General features: G+C 39.3%; 1 protein-coding gene across 1 annotated transcript in view; it reads left to right on the top strand.

Annotated features, from left to right (window-relative positions):
- The window catches only part of ZNF277 (zinc finger protein 277), a 130800-nt gene extending 116281 nt beyond the window's left edge, over positions 1-14519 (top strand). Inside the window, exons 9-13 of the mRNA XM_055590351.1 lie at positions 7047-7114; positions 9450-9546; positions 11126-11168; positions 12575-12749; positions 14161-14519. Of these exons, the coding sequence (XP_055446326.1) occupies positions 7047-7114; positions 9450-9546; positions 11126-11168; positions 12575-12749; positions 14161-14347 (570 nt within the window). The 3' untranslated portion in view covers positions 14348-14519. The remainder of the gene's footprint in view (positions 1-7046; positions 7115-9449; positions 9547-11125; positions 11169-12574; positions 12750-14160) is intronic.
- Positions 14520-19786: the final 5267 nt, after the last annotated feature.

The raw sequence follows: 19786 nt of genomic DNA, 5'->3' as shown, positions 1-19786 counted from the left end.
ATCAGTTCCTTAAGGGCTCTAACCCACAACCCTAGCCATCTTAGCTCCTATGCTTTTCCACTGAAGCCAAAAACAATAAAGTGTTTTGTTTCTGGATTTTTTTATTTTGTTTGTTTTTTTCCTTCTTTGACCACACTACACAGCTTATGGGATCTTAGTTCCCCAACCAAGGATTGAACCCATACCCTCGGCAATGAAAGCTTGGAGTCCTAACCACTGAACTTCCAGGGAAGCCATAGGAAAGATTTGTTTTAAAAAACTTAAAAAGTGTTGTGATGCCTTGTTGTTGTTGCTCAGTCACTCAGTTGTGTCCGACTCTTTGCAACCCCATGGACTGCAGCATGCCAGGCTTCCCGGTCCTTCACTATCTCCCAGAATTTGCTCAAACTCATGTCCATTTAGTCAGTGATGCCATCCCACCATCTCATCCTTTGTCATCCCCGTATCCTCCGTCATCCCCGTATTCTCCTTCCCCCAATCTTTCTCAGCATCAAAGTCTTTCCCAGTGAGTCAGCTCTTTGTATCAGGTGGCCAAAGTATTGGAGTTTCAGCTTCAGCATCAGTCCTTCCAATGAATATTCAGGGTTGATTTCCTTTAGGATTGACTGGTTTGATCTCTTTGCTGTCCAAGGGACTCTCAAGAGTCTTCTCCAGCACCACAGTTTGAAATCATTATTAATTCTTCAACACTCAGCCTTCTTTGTGGTCCAACTCTCATGACCACTGGAAAATCCATAGCTTTGACTATATGGACCTTTGTCAGCAAAGTGATGTCTCTGCTTTCTAATACACTGTCTAGGTTTGTCATAGCTTGGAAATGATTTAAACTTAGCTTTGGAAAGAATTGAAAAAGCTAATAACATCTCTAAAGATGTACCAGTGCCTTAAGCTAGAGGAGTGCTTATCAGAAGTATCAATCTTAACAGTGTTCTTGGAATATTATAAATCAAGGTATAAAAAATATGTAGGCTAAACAGATTTTTTAAAACTGTTCCAAATATTAATAGTGTATAGTTAGAGAAAAATGAGGGCCAATGGTTTTTCATTTTAGTTTTCTTTTAGACTTCATTAATGAAAATACTTATTATCAAGACTAAACTATTCTAAAAGTTTAATTAAACAGTAAATACATTGTTTGTTTTTTCTTAAGGACTTTAAAGAGCAAGACAATTTTTTTATTGTTATTTTATAAATTTTTGGCTGCACTACCCAGCTTGCAAAATCTTAGTTCCCCAACAAGGGATCAAACTCAGGCCCTCAGCAGTGGAAGCTCATAGTCCTAAACACTAGACCACCAGGGAGTTCCTGCTTTATTTTTTTTAAGGATTAAAAAGAAGAAAAACAGAAATGAGAGACATTCATCGTTTATTTCTCTGAGGGAAAAAGCTGATATGAGTGCGTGGATGTGGGCAAAAGATTGAATTATTGTTTTAGTAGCTAGTGTCTGCACATCCATTTCTCACATCCTCTTTCTTTCAGAAGAAATTTCATTGACTTCATACATTCTATAAATGTTTGAGTGCTTTCCAGGTACCAGATGCTGGTGGAACAGAAAGAAAAATATGGCAGAACAGCTACTACTTTCAAGGAACTTAGAGATTGGTGTGAGAACCAGATGTGTAAGCGCATTAATTTCAACACTTTGTAATGGTGTGTACAGAATTAATGTTTTGACCTCTCCTGTAGTAGATCTATGTGGTAATTGAGTCATGCACCCACAGTGTCCCACTTTGGAACAGAATTTTCAGACCAGCAGTAATGGAAGCATCCAGGGTATTCCTGGCAAGATACACTCTGAGAGTCATAAAAGGTGGGAGATCAATAAACGATGTCCTGATCCCTGGTCAGGACAAAGAGGCTGTTAAGGGTCCCTTTTGGGCTCAGTAAATTGATAGATTCCATCTACTTTCTTGGGAGAAATAATTTGCCTGTTTAATAACTCATATCAGTTTTTTAATACTGATAGACTTGCAAATAAAATATATTAAAGGTCTTTTGCATAATCTAAATTATCTGCTTAGAGTTTGTGCTTTGTTTTCTCACAAACAGAAGGGTTCAATGGATTGGGGGGTGGGGGGGGGGGGAACAGCTGAAGGGACAAGGTCCCAGGCAGTTTCACGTTCAAATACTCTTGCCTCAGAGGGCAGCAGACTGCTTGACATGATCTTCAAGGCTTCAGCTACATGTTCTGTAGGTGCTCATGGCTCAAGGCCTGAGCTTTACTAAAGGGAAGTATTTTTGCAGTGGCATAGAAAAGAAATGCAAAAAAGCAAAATGGCTGTCTGGGGAGGCCTTACAAATAGCTGTGAAAAGAAGAGAAGCGAAAAGCAAAGGAGAAAAGGAAAGATATAAACATCTGAATGCAGAGTTCCAAAGAATAGCAAGAAGAGATAAGAAAGCCTGCTTCAGCGATCAATGCAAAGAAATAGAGGAAAACAACAGAATGGGAAAGACTAGGGATCTCTTAAAGAAAATCAGAGATACCAAAGGAACATTTCATGCAAAGATGAGCTCGATAAAGGACAGAAATGGTATGGACCTAACAGAAGCAGAAGATATTAAGAAGAGATGGCAAGAATACACAGAAGAACTGTACAAAAAAGATCTTCACGACCCAGATAATCACGATGGTGTGATCACTGACCTAGAGCCAGACATCCTGGAATGTGAAGTCAAGTGGGCCTTAGAAAGCATCACTACGAACAAAGCTAGTGCAGGTGATGGAATTCCAGTTGAGCTATTTATTCCAAATCCTGAAAGATGATGCTGTGAAAGTGCTGCACTCAATATGCCAGCAAATTTGGAAAACTCAGCAGTGGCCACAGGACTGGAAAAGGTCAGTTTTCATTCCAATCCCAAAGAAAGGCAATGCCAAAGAATGCTCAAACTACTGCACAATTGCACTCATCTCACACGCTAGTAAAGTAATGCTCAAAATTCTCCAAGCCAGGCTTCAGCAATATGTAAACCATGAACTTCCAGATGCTCAAGCTGGTTTTAGAAAAGGCAGAGGAACCAGAGATCAAATTGCCAACATCTGCTGGATCATGGAAAAAGCAAGAGAGTTCCATAAAAACATCTATTTCTGCTTTATTGACTATGCCAAAGCCTTTGACTGTGTGGATCACAATAAACTGTGGAAAATTCTGAAAGAGATGGGAATACCAGAGCACCTGACCTGCCTCTTGAGAAATTTGTATGCAGGTCAGGAAGCAACGGTTAGAACTGGACATGGAACAAGAGACTGGTTCCAAATAGGAAAAGGAGTTTGTCAAGGCTGTATATTGTCACCCTGTTTATTTAACTTCTATGCAGAGTACCTCATGAGAAACACTGGACTGGAAGAAACACAAACTGGAATCAAGGTTGCTGGGAGAAATATCAATAACCTCAGATATGCAGATGACATCACCCTTATGGCAGAAAAGTGAAGAGGAACTCAAAAGCCTCTTGATGAAAGTGAAAGTGGAGAGTGAAAAAGTTGGCTTAAAGCTCAACATTCAGAAAACGAAGATCATGGCATCCGGTCCCACCACTTCATGGGAAATAGATGGGGAAACAGTGGAAACAGTGTCAGACTTTATTTTTCTGAGCTCCAAAATCACTGCAGATAGTGACTGCAGCCATGAAATTAAAAGACGCTTACTCCTTGGAAGGAAAGTTATGACCAACCTAGATAGCATATTGAAAAGCAGAGACATTACTTTGCCAACAAAGGTTCATCTAGTCAAGGCTATAGTTTTTCCTGTGGTCATGTATGGATGTGAGAGTTGGACTGTGAAGAAGGCTGAGCGCCGAAGAATTGATGCTTTTGATCTGTGGTGTTGGAGAAGACTCTTGAGAGTCCCTTGGACTGCAAGGACATCCAACCAGTCCATTCTGAAGGAGATCAGCCCTGGGATTTCTTTGGAAGGAATGATGCTAAAGCTGAAACTCCAGTACTTTGGCCACCTCATGCGAAGAGTTGATTCATTGGAAAAGACTCTGATGCTGGGAGGGATTGGGGGCAGGAGGAGAAGGGGATGACAGAGGATGAGATGGCTGGATGGCATCACTGACTCGATGGATGTGAGTCTGAGTGAACTCCGGGAGTTGGTGATGGACAGGGAGGCCTGGTGTGCTGTGATTCATGGGGTCGCAAAGAGTCGGACACGACTGATCGACTGATCTGATTGTCATTTTTTTGATTTAAATTTTTTTAGTTTTAAAATATACAAACCCATCTGTAACAAAAAATTGTTGTTGTTTAGTCACTGAGTCCTGTCCAACTCTTTGTGACCCCATGGACTGTAGCCCACCAGGCTTCTCTGTCCATGGGATTTCCCAGGCAGGAATACTGGGATGGATTGCCATTTCCTTCTCCAGGGGATCTTCCCAACCCAGGGATCAAACTCATGTCTCCTGCATTGGCAGGCAGATTCTTTACTGTTGAGCCACCAGGGAAGCCCCAACAAAAGTAGGTTCTTAACCTATTTTTCAGTTTTGTTATAATTCTCTCTACTGTAATTATTTACATTTAAAACACTGTATGTGTTTCTGATGGATTTTTTTGTGTGTAAGCATATGTAAGTCTGTGAGTTTCAGGGATGAAAGGGTGCTGGGTGAAAGGGACCTTTTTCCCCACTCTCTCATTGATCATAAGCCATCTGATGCAGAGGTTTGAGGAGGTGTTCTGAACATCTATACTGACATGCCTTCCCAACTTTGTTTTTTTGTGTGTGTGTGTGTTCTTCTCTTTCCTGATATGATTCATTAGTAGGCATAGTGTCTTAATCAGAGACTAAATTTTTTTTTCTCTCTTTGTGTCTTGTTCTTATAATAAATCATACATTTAACTGTACCAAGGCAGAGCACTCTAGGAAAGTCACATTCAAATCACTTGTTTCCTATTATACTAATGAACACAGAGTTCCATTTTGTTCTCAAGCGGTAAATGGTTAGTGCTGTATTGCCTAGATAAATCCCTGTGTTGTGCTTAATACTGAGAAAGCTGTAAAGTAATGCTTTGACTTTGGAAGTTTGACAGTGAAAGATATTTTTCATCATTTTGGGCTCAAAACATTTATTGATAAGTAACATTTGCATTGTTGAATGGTAATACCCCAAATGACCCATCCTTGAGTAATATCTTGCAGCAGTGGCCTTCAGTCTGTGTCCACAGAGACCAACCAATGCATAAAAGATTTAATTCATCACCAAAAATTCCATCTAATAAGAATCCTGTTGGCAATGGTGAGGCCATTCTTATTGTTCATAATGATGCTTAGACACTTCATGACGACTCTGGGAAGTCCATTATGGAGTCCAAATTAACTGTCTCTAATGACGTTATGGTAAATCTCTGTGTGTCTGAGTTTATGCATCATTTAGCTGATAGATAATGACAGCTGCAAAACCTCTCATTAAGTTGATGAATGATAGATGTTCTTTTTTCTCTAAATCATAATGGCTCTTGTAGTCCTTTGTGTTTAGTTAAATGAATACCTTCCTTAAGAAAATGTTTCTAACTGAGAGTAAATTCTGGTAATGTTTTTCTAAATAAAGGATATAAAACAGGGATATCTGTATTATATCAGGTGAGGTTGGACTTGACAGTTACCATAGTTTAACTGCTTGGAAAAGTGCCCAGTAATATTTCTCTGTATCCCTCTTTAATGCAGTGTCTGGTTTTGCACGGCACAGTGGGAAGATTGAGTAGAGAGAGAAGAAAGGCCAAGAGAAAGAAAGAAATGACTCAAGGGAGAAAAGAGACATGGTTGGGCCAAAAGAAAGCATTCCTGCTCATCACTGCATTAAGTTTTGCTGAAACTATGACTAAATTTGTCTGACATAGCCCTGCAAAGTGGAACTCATCCATGAACTGTAAGAGATAAAAGGGATTTGAGTATATATTTGAGTACCAACTATTACTTGGTACCATGTGATTTTTATACATTAACTATTTACTCAACATGCACAAAACTTTTGAAGTAAGATCTAAATTGGCATCACATTTTTTAGATGTTTTCAGTTACAGTTCAACTCAAAAAGATAATTTCTAGTACCCACTGTGTGCCCGACTCTGGAAATATAACAGTGAACAAAACCCATGTCTTCACAGACATTCTAGTGCAGAAGACAGAAAATAAGAAATCAGATCCGCAAAATGATTTCAGGGTATGATCAATGCTTTGAAGAAAAATAAAGCGTCCTAGCAGAATAAAAAGTAACTTGAAAGAGGGGTGTTTTAGACAGTGTTCAGAAAAAGCAGTGGTAACGTTCAGGATGATGGAACCACATCAGGATATGTGAGGCGAACGATGCCAACAAGTGTAGAAGTAACCAGGTGGAAGTCGGCTTGCTGTGTTCAAGCAGGAACCAAAGAGTGGTCTGACCAGAGCCAGCTAAGCATGAGGAAAAAGTGCTGGAACACAGTGATAGAGAGGGAGCCTGGCAGACCATGGAGGCCTTATAAGCCATGGGAAGACCTCTGCATTTTGTTTTGAGTATGAGAAGCCCTGGGAGGGGTTAGACAAACAGTGAGGTACCCTGTAGAAAGTTCACTGTGGCTGCTGTCTGGGAAATAGACTTTTGGGAACCTCAAATAGAAACAGAGTCCAGCTAGGAGAGTCTCTCTCAAAAGATATTAGTGGTTTTTCTAAAAGATCCCTAAGAGATTCCTGTGTACATCCAGGGCTGAGAAATGCTAATTTACATTTAACAGAAAAGAATCTGACTGAAAGGTTATCTCTGCTTCTCTGAAAAAGAAAAGCATATTAAAATGTTATTAAACATTATTACATGCTTTTCAAATGTTTGATTTAGGATATATCTGAAATCCTAACCATTTAGGATATATCCTAAATCCTAAACTTTGAGTTAGAATATATCATTTCTTACCCTGAAATAACAGCTTTACTATATTCTGCTTTTATTGTTTTAAAACCATTTGCGTTTAGGTACTGTCTTGTTTTGTTTTGAGTTCAGTGTCTACTTTCTCTTTCCTCTCCCCTCTTCCCCCTTCACCTCCCCTCTTTATCTCTAATCCCTCTGTTCTTCCTTCAAAGGAACTTGGAAAATCGTGGGAAGAAGTTCAACTAGAAGATGATCGGGAGTTGCTAGAGCATCAAGAAGAGTAAGACTTATTATTGATGGTACTTAATCACAGTATTTTAAGAGAAGGAAAATATTTATTTTGATTTTAAGTTACCATTCTGAAAAGATAGAATAAAAAGAAAGAGAACCCTTTCTGTAAGCCATGCGTCCTTTCATGTAATATAGCCAAAACTTGAAATCAAAATAACTTTTGATACTTCATACCAGTCAGAATGGCCATCATCAAAAAGCCTGCAAATAATAAACACTGAAGAAAATGTGGAGAAAAGGGTACCCTACTACACTTTTGATGAGAATGTAAATTGGTACAGCTACTATGGAGAACATTATGTAGGTTCCTTAAAAAACTAAAAGTAGAGCTAGCATATGATCCAGCAATCCCTCTCATGCACATATGTCTGGAAAAGATGAAAACTCTAACTTGAAAATATACATGTACCCCAATGTTCATAGCGGCACTATTTACAGTAACGAAAAGATGGAAGCAACGTAAATGTCCTTGGACAGATGAATGGATAAAGAAGATACGGTATACAAACAGTGGAATATTACTCAATCATAAAAAAGAATGATATAATGATATGCCATTTGCAACAACATAGATGGACTGAGAGATTATTATACTAAATAAAGTAAGTCAGAGAAAAACAGATACCACTTGATATCACTTATATGTGGAATCTAAAGGTATGATACAAAATGAATTTATTTACAAAATAAAAATAAACTAACAGACATAGAAAACAAATTTATCTTTACTAAATGGGAAAGGGGGTGATAAATTTAGGAGTTTGCTATTAATAGATATACACTCCCATATACAAAATAGATAAACAACAAGGTTCTACTGTATAACATGGGAGATTGTAGACAATATCTTGTAATAGCCTTTAATGGAAAAGAATCTGATTAAAAAAACAGATTTTTTATCAAATATTTTATTAAAAACATATGCTTATTAAATGATTTTATATATATATATATACACAAATATATACATATATAACTGAATATATACATATAACTGAATCACTTTGCTACATAGCTGAAACTAACACAACATTGTAAATCAACTATGCTGCTGCTGCTGTCATTTCAGTCGTGTCTGACTCTGTGTGACCCCATAGACGGCAGCCCACCAGGCTCCCCCATCCCTGGGATTCTCCAGGCCAGAACACTGGAGTGGGTTGCCATTTCCTTCTCCAATGCATGAAAGTGAAAAGTGAAAGTGAAGTCGCTCAGTCGTGTCCGACCCTCAGCGACCCCATGGACTGCAGCCTTCCAGGCTCCTCCATCCATGGGATTTTCCAGGCAAGAGTACTGGAGTGGGGTGCCATTGACTATACTTCAATAAAATTAATGATAATATCAAAATAAGTTTGACATAATTAAAACAACTGTTATTCCAACTAAATAGCGTTTTGCTACTACAACTGATCGTTGAACACACAGGTAATATATAATTCAGAAAAAATATACTCCAGAATTCTTTACTCGTTAGTCCATTGATCCCTAGACCTTAAACTGATATGATATTTGAACTCTCCATGCTCCTTACTGTTGGAAAAGAGAACATAACAACTAAATTGAGGTTAACTTTGTTCTGTGTTCATCCCATTGATGACTAACTTAAAACATTCACAGCTTCTTTGCTTGAAATTATAAGCTCGAGAAGTATTCTTTTCAACCTAAAAGGATTCCCCGTTATTCATCTTCCTCTCACTCAAAGCTGTTCAGCCTTTTGTCTCTCCTGGGATTTTGCTTCTCCTGGTTTAGCAGTGACAAGAAGTTGACAGTATCTCAAAAAATAAATGCAAGGAAGGGAGAAAGTGGTAAAAAGGCCCTGTATGCTTTTTGATATCTGCCATCAAATTTAACACTTGCCCCATTTAAAATGATCTGTATTTCCCACATGAAAGGTACAAGGTTGCCTTTTTAAAATACGCCATTTTTCATGCAGAAACACACTCTGGGCACTGACTGCACCTCACAGCACGCGCACTTAGTGGCTGCAGTTAATGAGAGCATCCCATCTCCTGATACGTCTTCTCTGCAAATTAAAGCTGGCTGTCTCAGAAAGACATGGTGCTGATTTTGTAGTGAAATAGCTGCTCAGAAAGAGAGGCAAATATAAGAAAATAGAGCAGCACCTGTTTGCTATTTATATTAATTCCATGGTGCTACTTTGAATTTCAAAAATTGTATCAAAAAGTCATAATATAATATGACAGTCTTTACAGAAATGCCAGAGTTGAAAGAGACTGGCAGGGTTTCTTAGGGAGCAGAAAGTAATACCAGGTCATTGTTCAGTATATCCTTGAAGCTCCATGTTTGCCATTTTATTTTTAACACAGTGACTGGTCTGATTGGGAAGAACACCCTGTGTCTGCTGTCTGCCTATTTTGTGAAAAGCAAGCAGAAACAATTGAGAAATTATGTGTCCACATGGAGGTGAGATACTTTGATTCATTTGACATTTGTTTTGTTGTTCCGACAGGGAGAAGTTGATGATTACGGCAACCTCATCATCTTATACCTTTGTCTCTTGATTATTTTCCCCTTCCTTAAAGTGCTGTAAGCAAAATGGGAGTCAAGGAGGGTCCATCAAACAGAAGCAGAACTAGGGGCAGTTAAGTGGAATTCACTGAACCTGGGTGAACTGTTAGTTTGGTATTTCACAGACCACTGATGCCATCCCACATCTGAGATGTTTACGAGATAGTTCTGCCTTAACCTGTAGGATCTGCAACCACAATTAACAATACCCGGGATGTGGACAGGTTCTGAGTCTTTTTCCCGGTGCTTTCCGTGCTGGTGAACAAGGAGAGCAGGAAAAGAGAAAGTTGCCTTTTACAGAGCCCTTGGGAGGGATGGAGGTGGAGAGGGCACAGGGTGTGGTTTTACAACTCCCTCAGTTACCAGGATTTGAAGAGAAGAAATTTGAGGACATTACCAGTTTGTGTTTTCTCTTCTGCGTGCTATTCTTTTGTTATATTGGGAGCTGAGTTGAGTATAATAGAAAAATATTGCTGGATTATTCTGATGTGCCCTCTCTCCCATCCCCCTCACTCAGCTCTGCAGCAGTGGAGCAGACTCTCCTGTTTGACCCACCTTCATTCTCATTCATAAAAACTGTTCTTAGTTCAGTAAAACTAGGACCTGGAAGGTGTTCAAAAGGCTATGGGCATTTACGCAAGAGGAAGGAGAATCATTTTGTCTGAAGCAGGTTGTCACTAGTACGTATGTATAGTTTCCAGTCTTAAATATCCTAATCTCATAATATCCTAGTCTCTTTGAATTGAAAGGTGCCTTAGTCCCTCTATCCTGTGTAAGAATTCCCTTTGCAGGATCCTTGACTGGTGTCCTCAACCTCTGCTGAGTCACTTTCAGTGATAACATATCATGGAATTCTTAATTATCCTGCCTGTGGTGCTACACAGAATGCCTTCACAGAGAGTTAGATGGTCTTTATTCTCTGTAAGCTTGTAAGTTGAAGCATTTACCCAGATGGGCGATTGCAGGAATGGAACAGAATAAAAATAAGCTTGTGCATCGTAAAAGTCAAAAGACATGTAATTTGTGGGAAGATATGAGTGAGGAGAAACTTGCAGGTTTAAACACCATATTTGACAGTATAAAAGGAAAAGCAGAATATTTAAAATTACCTATCTACTTGTGAAGCAAAGGACCTATAGTCATAATTCTAGTCCAGACACAGAGTATAGTAGGGCTACATTTACCTAGAGACTGAGGACTCTTGTCAGACTGCAGAGTGCATACAGAGTAAATGATAAAAACTGGAGATACAAGCTGTGAACAACTAAAATGTTTTAATTGATTGACATGACTTGTTTGGACTGTGCTATATAAAGCAATTAGATGTAGATTTTGAAGACTTTGAAAACAGATGATGAACTGAGATTGAGTTCTGCAGTGTTCAAACTCCTGTGAATAAGCTGTCTGTTTATACTTTCATCCTGAAAGATTAAATAATGTATATGCTCACAGATACATTCATTCCTTTTTTTAGGATGCACATGAATTTGATCTCCTCAAAATAAAGTCAGAACTTGGTAAGTTTGATTCGGAAATTGTTTTCCATGATACTGCTTTTTTTCATACACTATCCTGTGAACGATGCCTGTGTTCTGCAGTTGTGATTGGAGAGTGTACAAGCCAAAATGTGTCTCTCCACAGATGGTCTCAATGGGACTGCCTGAAACAGTGATTCACAGTCTGAACTATAATATTCAAATATGGTTTTGATTTATAGGTTTTTTTCCTACATATATGATGTCAAATAAAACAGGGCTTCCCAGGTGGCGCTAGTGGTAAGAACCTGCTTATCGGTGCAGGAGACATAAAGAGACGTGACTTCAATCCCTGGGTCCGGAAAATCCCCTGGAGGAGGGCTTACAAGTTAATGATTAATTTCTATCGTAAAGTGTAGGGGGCTAGTGGAAAAAAGCATGGATTTTGAAGTCAGACTGGAGTTCACAGTCCAGCTCCAGCACTTACTAGCTGTGTGACATTGGGCCTCAGCTCAGCAGAATGTTATAGAGAATGTATAGTGTATGAAAGACACCTACTGCCCTGCTTGGTAGTGTAGCTTGAGTGTTTATTATAGATGTACTCAAGTAGATCACCATGATAGAAAAATTAGTGTCATGAAGACGTAAAGTACTGACTTGCTAATATATCCAAGACCATAAAAAGCTCAATGCTGCTGCTGCTGCTGCTGCTAAGTCACTTCAGTCGTGTCCGACTCTGTGTGACCCCAGAGATGGCAGCCCACCAGGCTCCCCGGTCACTGGGATTCTCCAGGCAAGAACACTGGAGTGGGTTGCCATTTCTTTCTCCAATGCAGGAAAGTGAAAAGTGAAAGTGAAGTCACTCCGTCGTGTCCAACCCTCAGCGACCCCATGGACTGCAGCCTACCAGGCTCCTCCATCCATGAGATTTTCCAGGCAAGAGTACTGGAGTGGGGTGCCATTGCCTTCTCCGAAAAAGCTCAATGCCCACCCCTCAACTCACCAGCTACTTTCCTAGACTCTTGAAAGTGTTACTTTACTTTATTGCTCTTATACACATGTATATGTGTTGTGTATGTAATAGGTTAATAGTCAAGAACATGGGCTGTGGAGCAAACAGCCTGGTGTCAAATCCTGGCTCTACCACTTACTGGCTATGCAGCCTTGGACAGCTTCCTGATGTATAATGTGGATATGGTAACACCTATGTGGTAGGGTGTTATGGAGATTAAATGTATTAATGCATGAAAAGTGATTAGAGCAGTGCCTGGTACATAAGCGCTATATAAGTACTGGCTGTTATTATTTTCTGTCTGTGCTTTAAATCTGCACTGCCTCTTCAGGTTGGTTAATAAAGAGAAGTGATTCTTTAAAAAAAAAAAAAATTTCAACAGTGTAAAAATGGGTCTGACCAGTTGTCTGATGATTCTGTATACTATCATTTTCAGGATTAAATTTCTATCAGCAAGTGAAATTGGTCAATTTCATTCGGAGGCAGATTCACCAGTGTAGATGCTATGGCTGCCATGAGAAGTTCAGGTCCAAAGCAGACTTAAGGACTCATATGGAAGAAGCGAAACATACTGCGCTGCTTCCTGAAAAACAGATATGGGATCAACCACAGTGAGTTCTGCTCAACCAGACATATATTTCTTTGCTCCTTCTCCATTTTTTCATCCATTTATTTAATTCCTTTAAAATTAAAGATAAATGCAAGTCTATTGTAAAAAGTAAAAATCTTCAAAAACCTTGGTTTTAAAATAATCTCCCTGTTACAGATGTAATCAACTACTTCAAATTTTATGGTGTAGTGATATGGATAGCTATAGATAGATATAGAAATATAGATTTTTAAGTTATATTTTGTTAAGAAAGTATTTTAAAGCATCTTCTATATCCACTACACATCTATTGCATCATTTTTAATGGTTGCCAAATATTCCATTGTATGGATGTTACCCTAATTTGCTAGATGTTTAGGATTTTTATGTTTTGCTCTTCTAAATAGATGCATATGCCTACATTTTTGCACACTTACATAATTATTTCATTTAGATAAACTCATCTACTAGGGCTACTACTAGGGCTTTTGATGCATGTTTTGCATCCTGGTGCTTTTAAAAACATCAAGCATTTGTTCTTCTAGTATGTACCTGTTGAGATGGTCGCAGACTCCCAGGTATCCTTTGCCAGTCTCACCTTCTGAGACAGTTCTCTAATCACTCTGGATAATCTCAGTTGAGGGAACCTCTGGGAGGTTGTGGGGTTCCAGCTCCAGAGAGATTCCTCTATTCTCTAAATCAGAGCCCCCAGGAGTCTAGGCAAAAAGCTCTAGTTTTTCCTCTTTAGAAAATTCCAGATTTATGAGAGGCAGAGTCAGCCCTGGACTAACCTGAGACCCAGTTCCTATAATTCTTCTTATACAAGTCAAAACCTTTATATTTCAGAACTAACTCCACAGTGTGTCCAGAGAAGGAACCAGAGTAATAGACTTAAAATTCTATAGATGTTTTTAATTTTTTTAATTTATAATGAAGAAAATAGTGATGATTAGATTGGGGGGAGGCGGGGGACTCCACACATGGAAACAATTGTTTTTATTGGATATTTGAAGGAGTAGTGTGTGAAAGAGTAACTGTATTTGAACTTTGCTATCCCTAGGGGAGAACTGAAACCTTTGAATAGAAATGAGAGGAATATCGTTTTTAGCTTTATATAAGGAGGTTTAAATTGATAGTTAGAGCTGCCTAATAGTAGAGTAGGCTGCCTTTTAAGATAGTATCTTGTTATGTTAAATATCAAGCAAAGGCTGAAATGCCAGCTAACAAAGATACTAGTAAGACTGATGTCAGCCAATAAAGGTCAAAGTAAAATTAATTCAGAAGTTCTCTCCTTTACAGCCTTTGCAAAATGTAGTTGAAACTGTTGGCAAAGAAACCCAGCAAAATTGTAGTACCGTGTACATTCAACTGCTGAGAAATTTTCTAGATAATCTATAGTTTTGGTTGTTCAGTCTATTTGTGGTTGTTTTCAGGTATTACTTTCCAACTTATGAAAATGACACTCTGCTATGTACACTGTCTGACAGTGAAAGTGACCTGACAGCTCAGGAACAAAATGGAAATATTGCCATCATTAGTGAAGATACATCTAAACTGCATGCTTTGAAACAAAGCAGCATTTTGAACCAGTTGCTACTACATGAGTCCTTGAAAAACTAGAAGAAACTGCCACAGAAGCAATGTTTCATGTTTTCTCCTGTGAGACAGACACGAAAGAATACTTTAAAGTTGAACGTCAGCAAAGGATTAGTCCTTGGTAAAATAAAACTTTTAAAAAATGATTTTTTTCCACAAGTAAAGTAGAAACTAAATAAAATGAAGGCTTTTTGTATTTGGGCTCTGAAGTTTTATTATGTAATCATTGTAACTCATATTTATCTATAATAAGGAAGACATATAAATCAAAAAGAAATGAAATGTTCCAATTATTTATACACCTGATTTCAACCAGCAGTTTCAGTCTCTTCCCCACAGACTTTCTTCATCCAACAAGTCACAAAATTTGACGGATGTGTACTTTTTGTACTCCACTGGGTCAGCTGTAAATGTAGTGACCAGCAGAGGAGCCACAGAAGAGAGGAACAGTGGGCAAAGTCCTGGACAATGCACATGCTGGACACTATTTTGGAATAATCAAGATCTGACTATATTACTATTATTGCTTTCCACTTAGAGTTACTAAACTGAAACTCCTTAAAAATGGACTTCAAGACAACTTCACTTTCCCCTACAGTGTGTACATGGCTAACAGATAAGTATCATTTTTTTATAAACATGACCACAATACCATTATAACATTTAAATAAAATTAACAATAACTTCCTAATATCATATGTTTTCCATTGCCCCTAGTTGAAAAGTGTGTTTCGTCTCCTGCATCTAGTGCTGTCAGTCTGATGCACCATTATAAAGTTCACCATTAAACCATTTTAGTGTCCATTGGTATATATTATCTAGAATATTTTTTTAGGGCTTGCAAAATGGTAATTTTCTAATTCCATCATTTCTTTACCAGTGGGTTCTTTACAATGTGGGTGCTCGAGAGCACTGGAATCTGAAGTTCTAGTTTTCTTTTTTAATTTATTTTTTAATTGGAGGAAAATTGCTTTACAATATTGTGTTGGTTTCTACCATACAGCAACTCAAATCAGCCATAATTATACATACATCCCCTCTCTCGGGAGCCTCCCTCCCCTTCCCCCACCCCTCTAGGTTATCACAGAGCACCAAACTGATAGCAGCTTCCTACCAGCTATCCATTTTACACATGATCGTGTATAATATGTCAGTGCTACTTTTTCCATTTTCCCACCCTCTCCTTCCCCCACTGTGTCTACGAGTCCATTCTCTACATCTGTGTCTCCATGCTGAAGTTCTAGTTTTCAGTTATTAATGCCAACTTATGTAGGCATTCCCCCAAGACTAATCTTGAAGTTGTATGGTATGACTGTGCAGAATCTCAAGACTAATCTCCCACCATGTGATCCAAAATTGACTAGAATTGTAAATTATATGAACTCTGGCCAAGGCCCCGTGTAGGCACCCATAACAAGGCTTTTCATTGAAAATCAGCAAACAATAAATAGAAGCCCTTATTGAACGAAAAAACTATCTAAGTTAAAGACACAGGTTGTTTTAAATAAAACAAAAGTCAGGCTTCTCTGGTGGTCCAGTGGTTAAGAATTCTCCATGTAATGCAAGGGACACCAGTTCAATCCCTAGTCCCAGAAGATCCCACATGCAGTGGAACAACTAAGCCCATGGGCCACAACTACTGAGCCTGCACTCTAAAGCCTGCAAATTGCATCCACCGAGCCCACATCCTGCAGCTACTTAAGCAAGAGCGCCTAGAACCTGTGCTCTGAAACAAGACAAGCCACTGCAGTGAGAAGCCCGTGCACCACGATAAAGAAGAGCCCCCACTCGCCACAACTAGAGAAAGCCCGCGCGCAGCAACAAAGACCCAGCACAGCCACAAAATTAATAAATAAATCTTTTTAAAAAAGAAAAAAGGTCAAGAAGGTAATTATCCTGTGCCTGGAAACTTGGGTCTCTAGAAACCAGATTTGTTTGTGAAATCAAGGAATGTCTGGAGTGTTCCTAGAATGTGCTTCAGTCTCAGGACAGGAACAATGACAGGATGAGAACAAATAAATGAAGGATAATTTGGCTTTAGAAGGAGAAACCTTTTTTGGAGATAAAGTTGAGATCTTACAGAACAGATTCAATACACATTAACAGAAAAGTGAAATTGAAGGACAGACCATCAATGTCTGTCCTGTACTTGAAGGGACACTATACTGTACTTGAAGTTTCATTCATTTAAGAGGTTATTTCTTAAATTGGTAGATATTTGGTGGGACCATCTGGAACATAAGGACAGAAACAATTAACTTAGTTCCAAGGAAATTGAATAAGAATATAAGCAAAGTCTCAGTGAACTGTACCAACTGTCCCAGAGGGAGCACGGAGCACAGATATAGGCCACTACTGGGCAGAGTGCTCTATTAGAGCTACGCAGAGCATCCTTGGAAAGAACCCCTAGGGAACTGTGCCTTCAAGACTGGACAGTGGTGCCAAATGTACCTGAACGTCTGGACCATTTGAGAGGAGAACAGCGGGCCAATGCAAGTAAACTATTCACGGGATTATTAAAGGAGTTTCCAGATGTCACTATAATTATACATGGCCTTAGTGCTGCCTGTGCCCAGAGGGAGCACACCTGAGAAATTTTGAGAATTAAGACTCTAAATGAAGGCAACGAGAAAGGTGAAACATAGTAGGAGAGAGTGACCAGGACAATGATAAATGAAATACAACCCTGAATTGGCATTAGCCCAGTCAAAAAATCCATGCTGAATATCTAACTTGGAAAAGTGAGAGTGCCCAAGGTTTTTTTGAACAATGATTGCCTTTGAGCAGACCAGAATCTAGTAACTTATCTCTCAGAACAGAAGACTCCATTAGACAAAATCTAGGTTAGAAAGGTAACACTGTCTGGGCCAGAAAGGAGACTTAAGTTTTCTAAAAAATAAAAGGGAAGCATCAGATCCAACAAATACTATTAACCTATATGTGTTAGGGAAGGAAAGGGATCAACCTAAGAAATAAGTTGTACTGTGACAAACTCAGCTGTTCCTCCTAGAAAGCTGTAGTGAGGAAATCAAGCACTAGGACATATCCACTATTGCTGGAAAAGGCAGAGCAGAGAGGAATACTGCTGGAGGCCTGGACCAGTCAAAAGCAGGGGAAGTTCTGGTGTGCTGAGGAGGCTGGCCAGAGGTATGTGTCCTCACCACCGCTCTTAGTCTGGTAGTCCAGTTCCCTCTAGTATTTATTTATTTGTAGTCATAATACTTCCCTGGTAGCTCAGATGGTAAACAATCTATCTGCAATGAGGGAGACCTGGGTTTGATCCCTGTTAGATCCAAGTAAGATCTCCTGGAAAAGTGAATGGCAACCCTCTCCAGTATGCTTGCTTGCCTGGAGAATTCTGTGCACAGAGGAGCCTGGTGAGCTACAGAGTTGCAAAGAGTTGGACACAACTAAGCTACGTGGACAAAGGAGCCTGGCAAGCTGCAGGGACACAGAGAGTCAGACACAACTAAGTGACTTTCACTTTCCTTTTCACTTCACAATAATAGTAATGTTTGGTTGGATACATGGCTGCCTAGAATGAAGACTGCATTTCTCAGCCTCTCTTGCAATACAGAGTATTGGCATCCTTGTTCTATTGTATTTTGCTATATTAGACTTCTCTGATGGCTCAGACAGTAAAGTGTCTGCCTATGATGTGGGAGACCTGGGTTCGATCCCTGGGTTGGGAAGATCCCCTGGAGAAGGAAATGGCAACCCACTCCAGTACTTTTGCCTGGAGAATCCTATGGATGGATAAGCCTGATAGGCTACAGTCCATGGGGTTGCAAAGAGTTGGACACGACTGAGTGACTTCACTTACTGCATTTATCAAATACTGCATTTTCTACAAATTGATGTTCATGGCAGTCCTGCATCAATCAAGTTTATCAGCTCCATTTGTCCAACAGCATTTGCTCACTTCATGTCTCTCCCATTTTGGTAATGCTCACAGTATTTCAAACTTTTTCATTATTATTGTACTTGTTATGGTGATCTGTGATCATTGATCTTTGATGTTTCTGTTGTCATTGTTTTGGGATGCCATGAGCACACCAAAACAGCCCATCTCTCTCTTCAGGCCTCCCTATTCCCTTTTACACAATGTTGAACATAGGCCAATGAGTAGCCCTCTAGTGGCCTCTAAGTGTTCAAGTAAGAGTCACATGTCTCTCACTTTAAATCAAAAACTAGAAATTATTAAGCTTAGTGAGGAAGGCACTTTGGAAGGTGAAATAGAAAAGCTAGGCCTGCTAAACAGCCAAATTGTGACCACAAAGGAAAAGTTCTTGAAGGAGATGAAAAGTGCTACTCCAGTGAACACATGCATGATAAGGCAGAACAGCCTTACTGCTGATACACGGAAAATTTTAATGGTCTGGATAGAAGATCAAACAAGCCACAATATTCCATGAAGCTAAAGCCTGATCCACATCAAGGCCCTAACTCTCTTCAGTTCTCTGAAAACTTGAGAGAGGAGAGGAACGTGCAGATGAGAAGTTTGAAACTGCCAGAGGGGGTGGTTGATGAAGTTTAAAGAAAGAAGCCATCTTCATCACATCAAAGTGCAAGGTGAAGCAGCGAGTGCTGATGTAGAAGCTGCTGCAAGGTATCCAGAAGATCTAGCTAAGATAATTTACCAAGGTGACTATTCCAAACAACCGATTTGAGTGTAGACAGAGCAGCCTTGTATTGGAAGAAGATGGTATCCAGGACTTTCATAGCTGGATGACAGATGTCAATGCTTGGCTTCAGGCCTTCAAAGAACAAATTGACTCTCCTGTTTGGGCTAATGCATCAGGTGACTTTAAGTTAAAGCCGGTGCACATTTACCATTCTGAAAATTGTGGGGTTCTTAAGAATTATGTGAAGTCTACTCTACCTGTGCTCTGTAAATGGAACAAAAAGCCTGTGTGACAGCGCAACTGTTTTACAACATGTTTGACTGAGTATTTTGAGCCCACTCTTTAGATCTGCCTAGAAATAAAGATTCCTTTCAAAATATTAGTGTTTATTGACAATACACCTGGTCACCTGAGAGCTCTGATGGAGATGTGCAACCGGATCAGTGTTTGATGTCTGCTAACCCAGTATGCATTCTGCAGCCCATAGATCAGAGTCATTTCAAGTCTAATTTTTAATAAATGCATTTTCTAAGACTCTAGCTGCTAAAGATAGTGATTCTTCTAATGGATCTGGGCAAAGCCAGTTGAATCCTTCTGGAAGGAATTCAACATTCTAGATACCACTAAGAGTATTTGTGATTTCTGGGAAGAGGTCAAAGTATCAACATTAACAGGAGATTGAGAGAAGATTCCAATCCTCGTGGATGACTAAGGAGTTCAGGACTTCAGTGGAGGAGATAACTGCATATGTGGTAGAAATAGCAACATAACTAGAATTGGAAGTGGAGCCTGAAGATGTGACTGAACTGCCACAACCTCATATAAAACATGAATGGAA

Source organism: Bubalus kerabau, chromosome 8 (assembly GCF_029407905.1).
Source record: "Bubalus kerabau isolate K-KA32 ecotype Philippines breed swamp buffalo chromosome 8, PCC_UOA_SB_1v2, whole genome shotgun sequence".
In the NCBI taxonomy this organism is placed as follows: domain Eukaryota; kingdom Metazoa; phylum Chordata; class Mammalia; order Artiodactyla; family Bovidae; genus Bubalus; species Bubalus kerabau.
The sequence above is the reverse complement of the archived record's forward strand: the minus strand, read 5'-3'. Positions and strand labels throughout refer to the sequence as shown.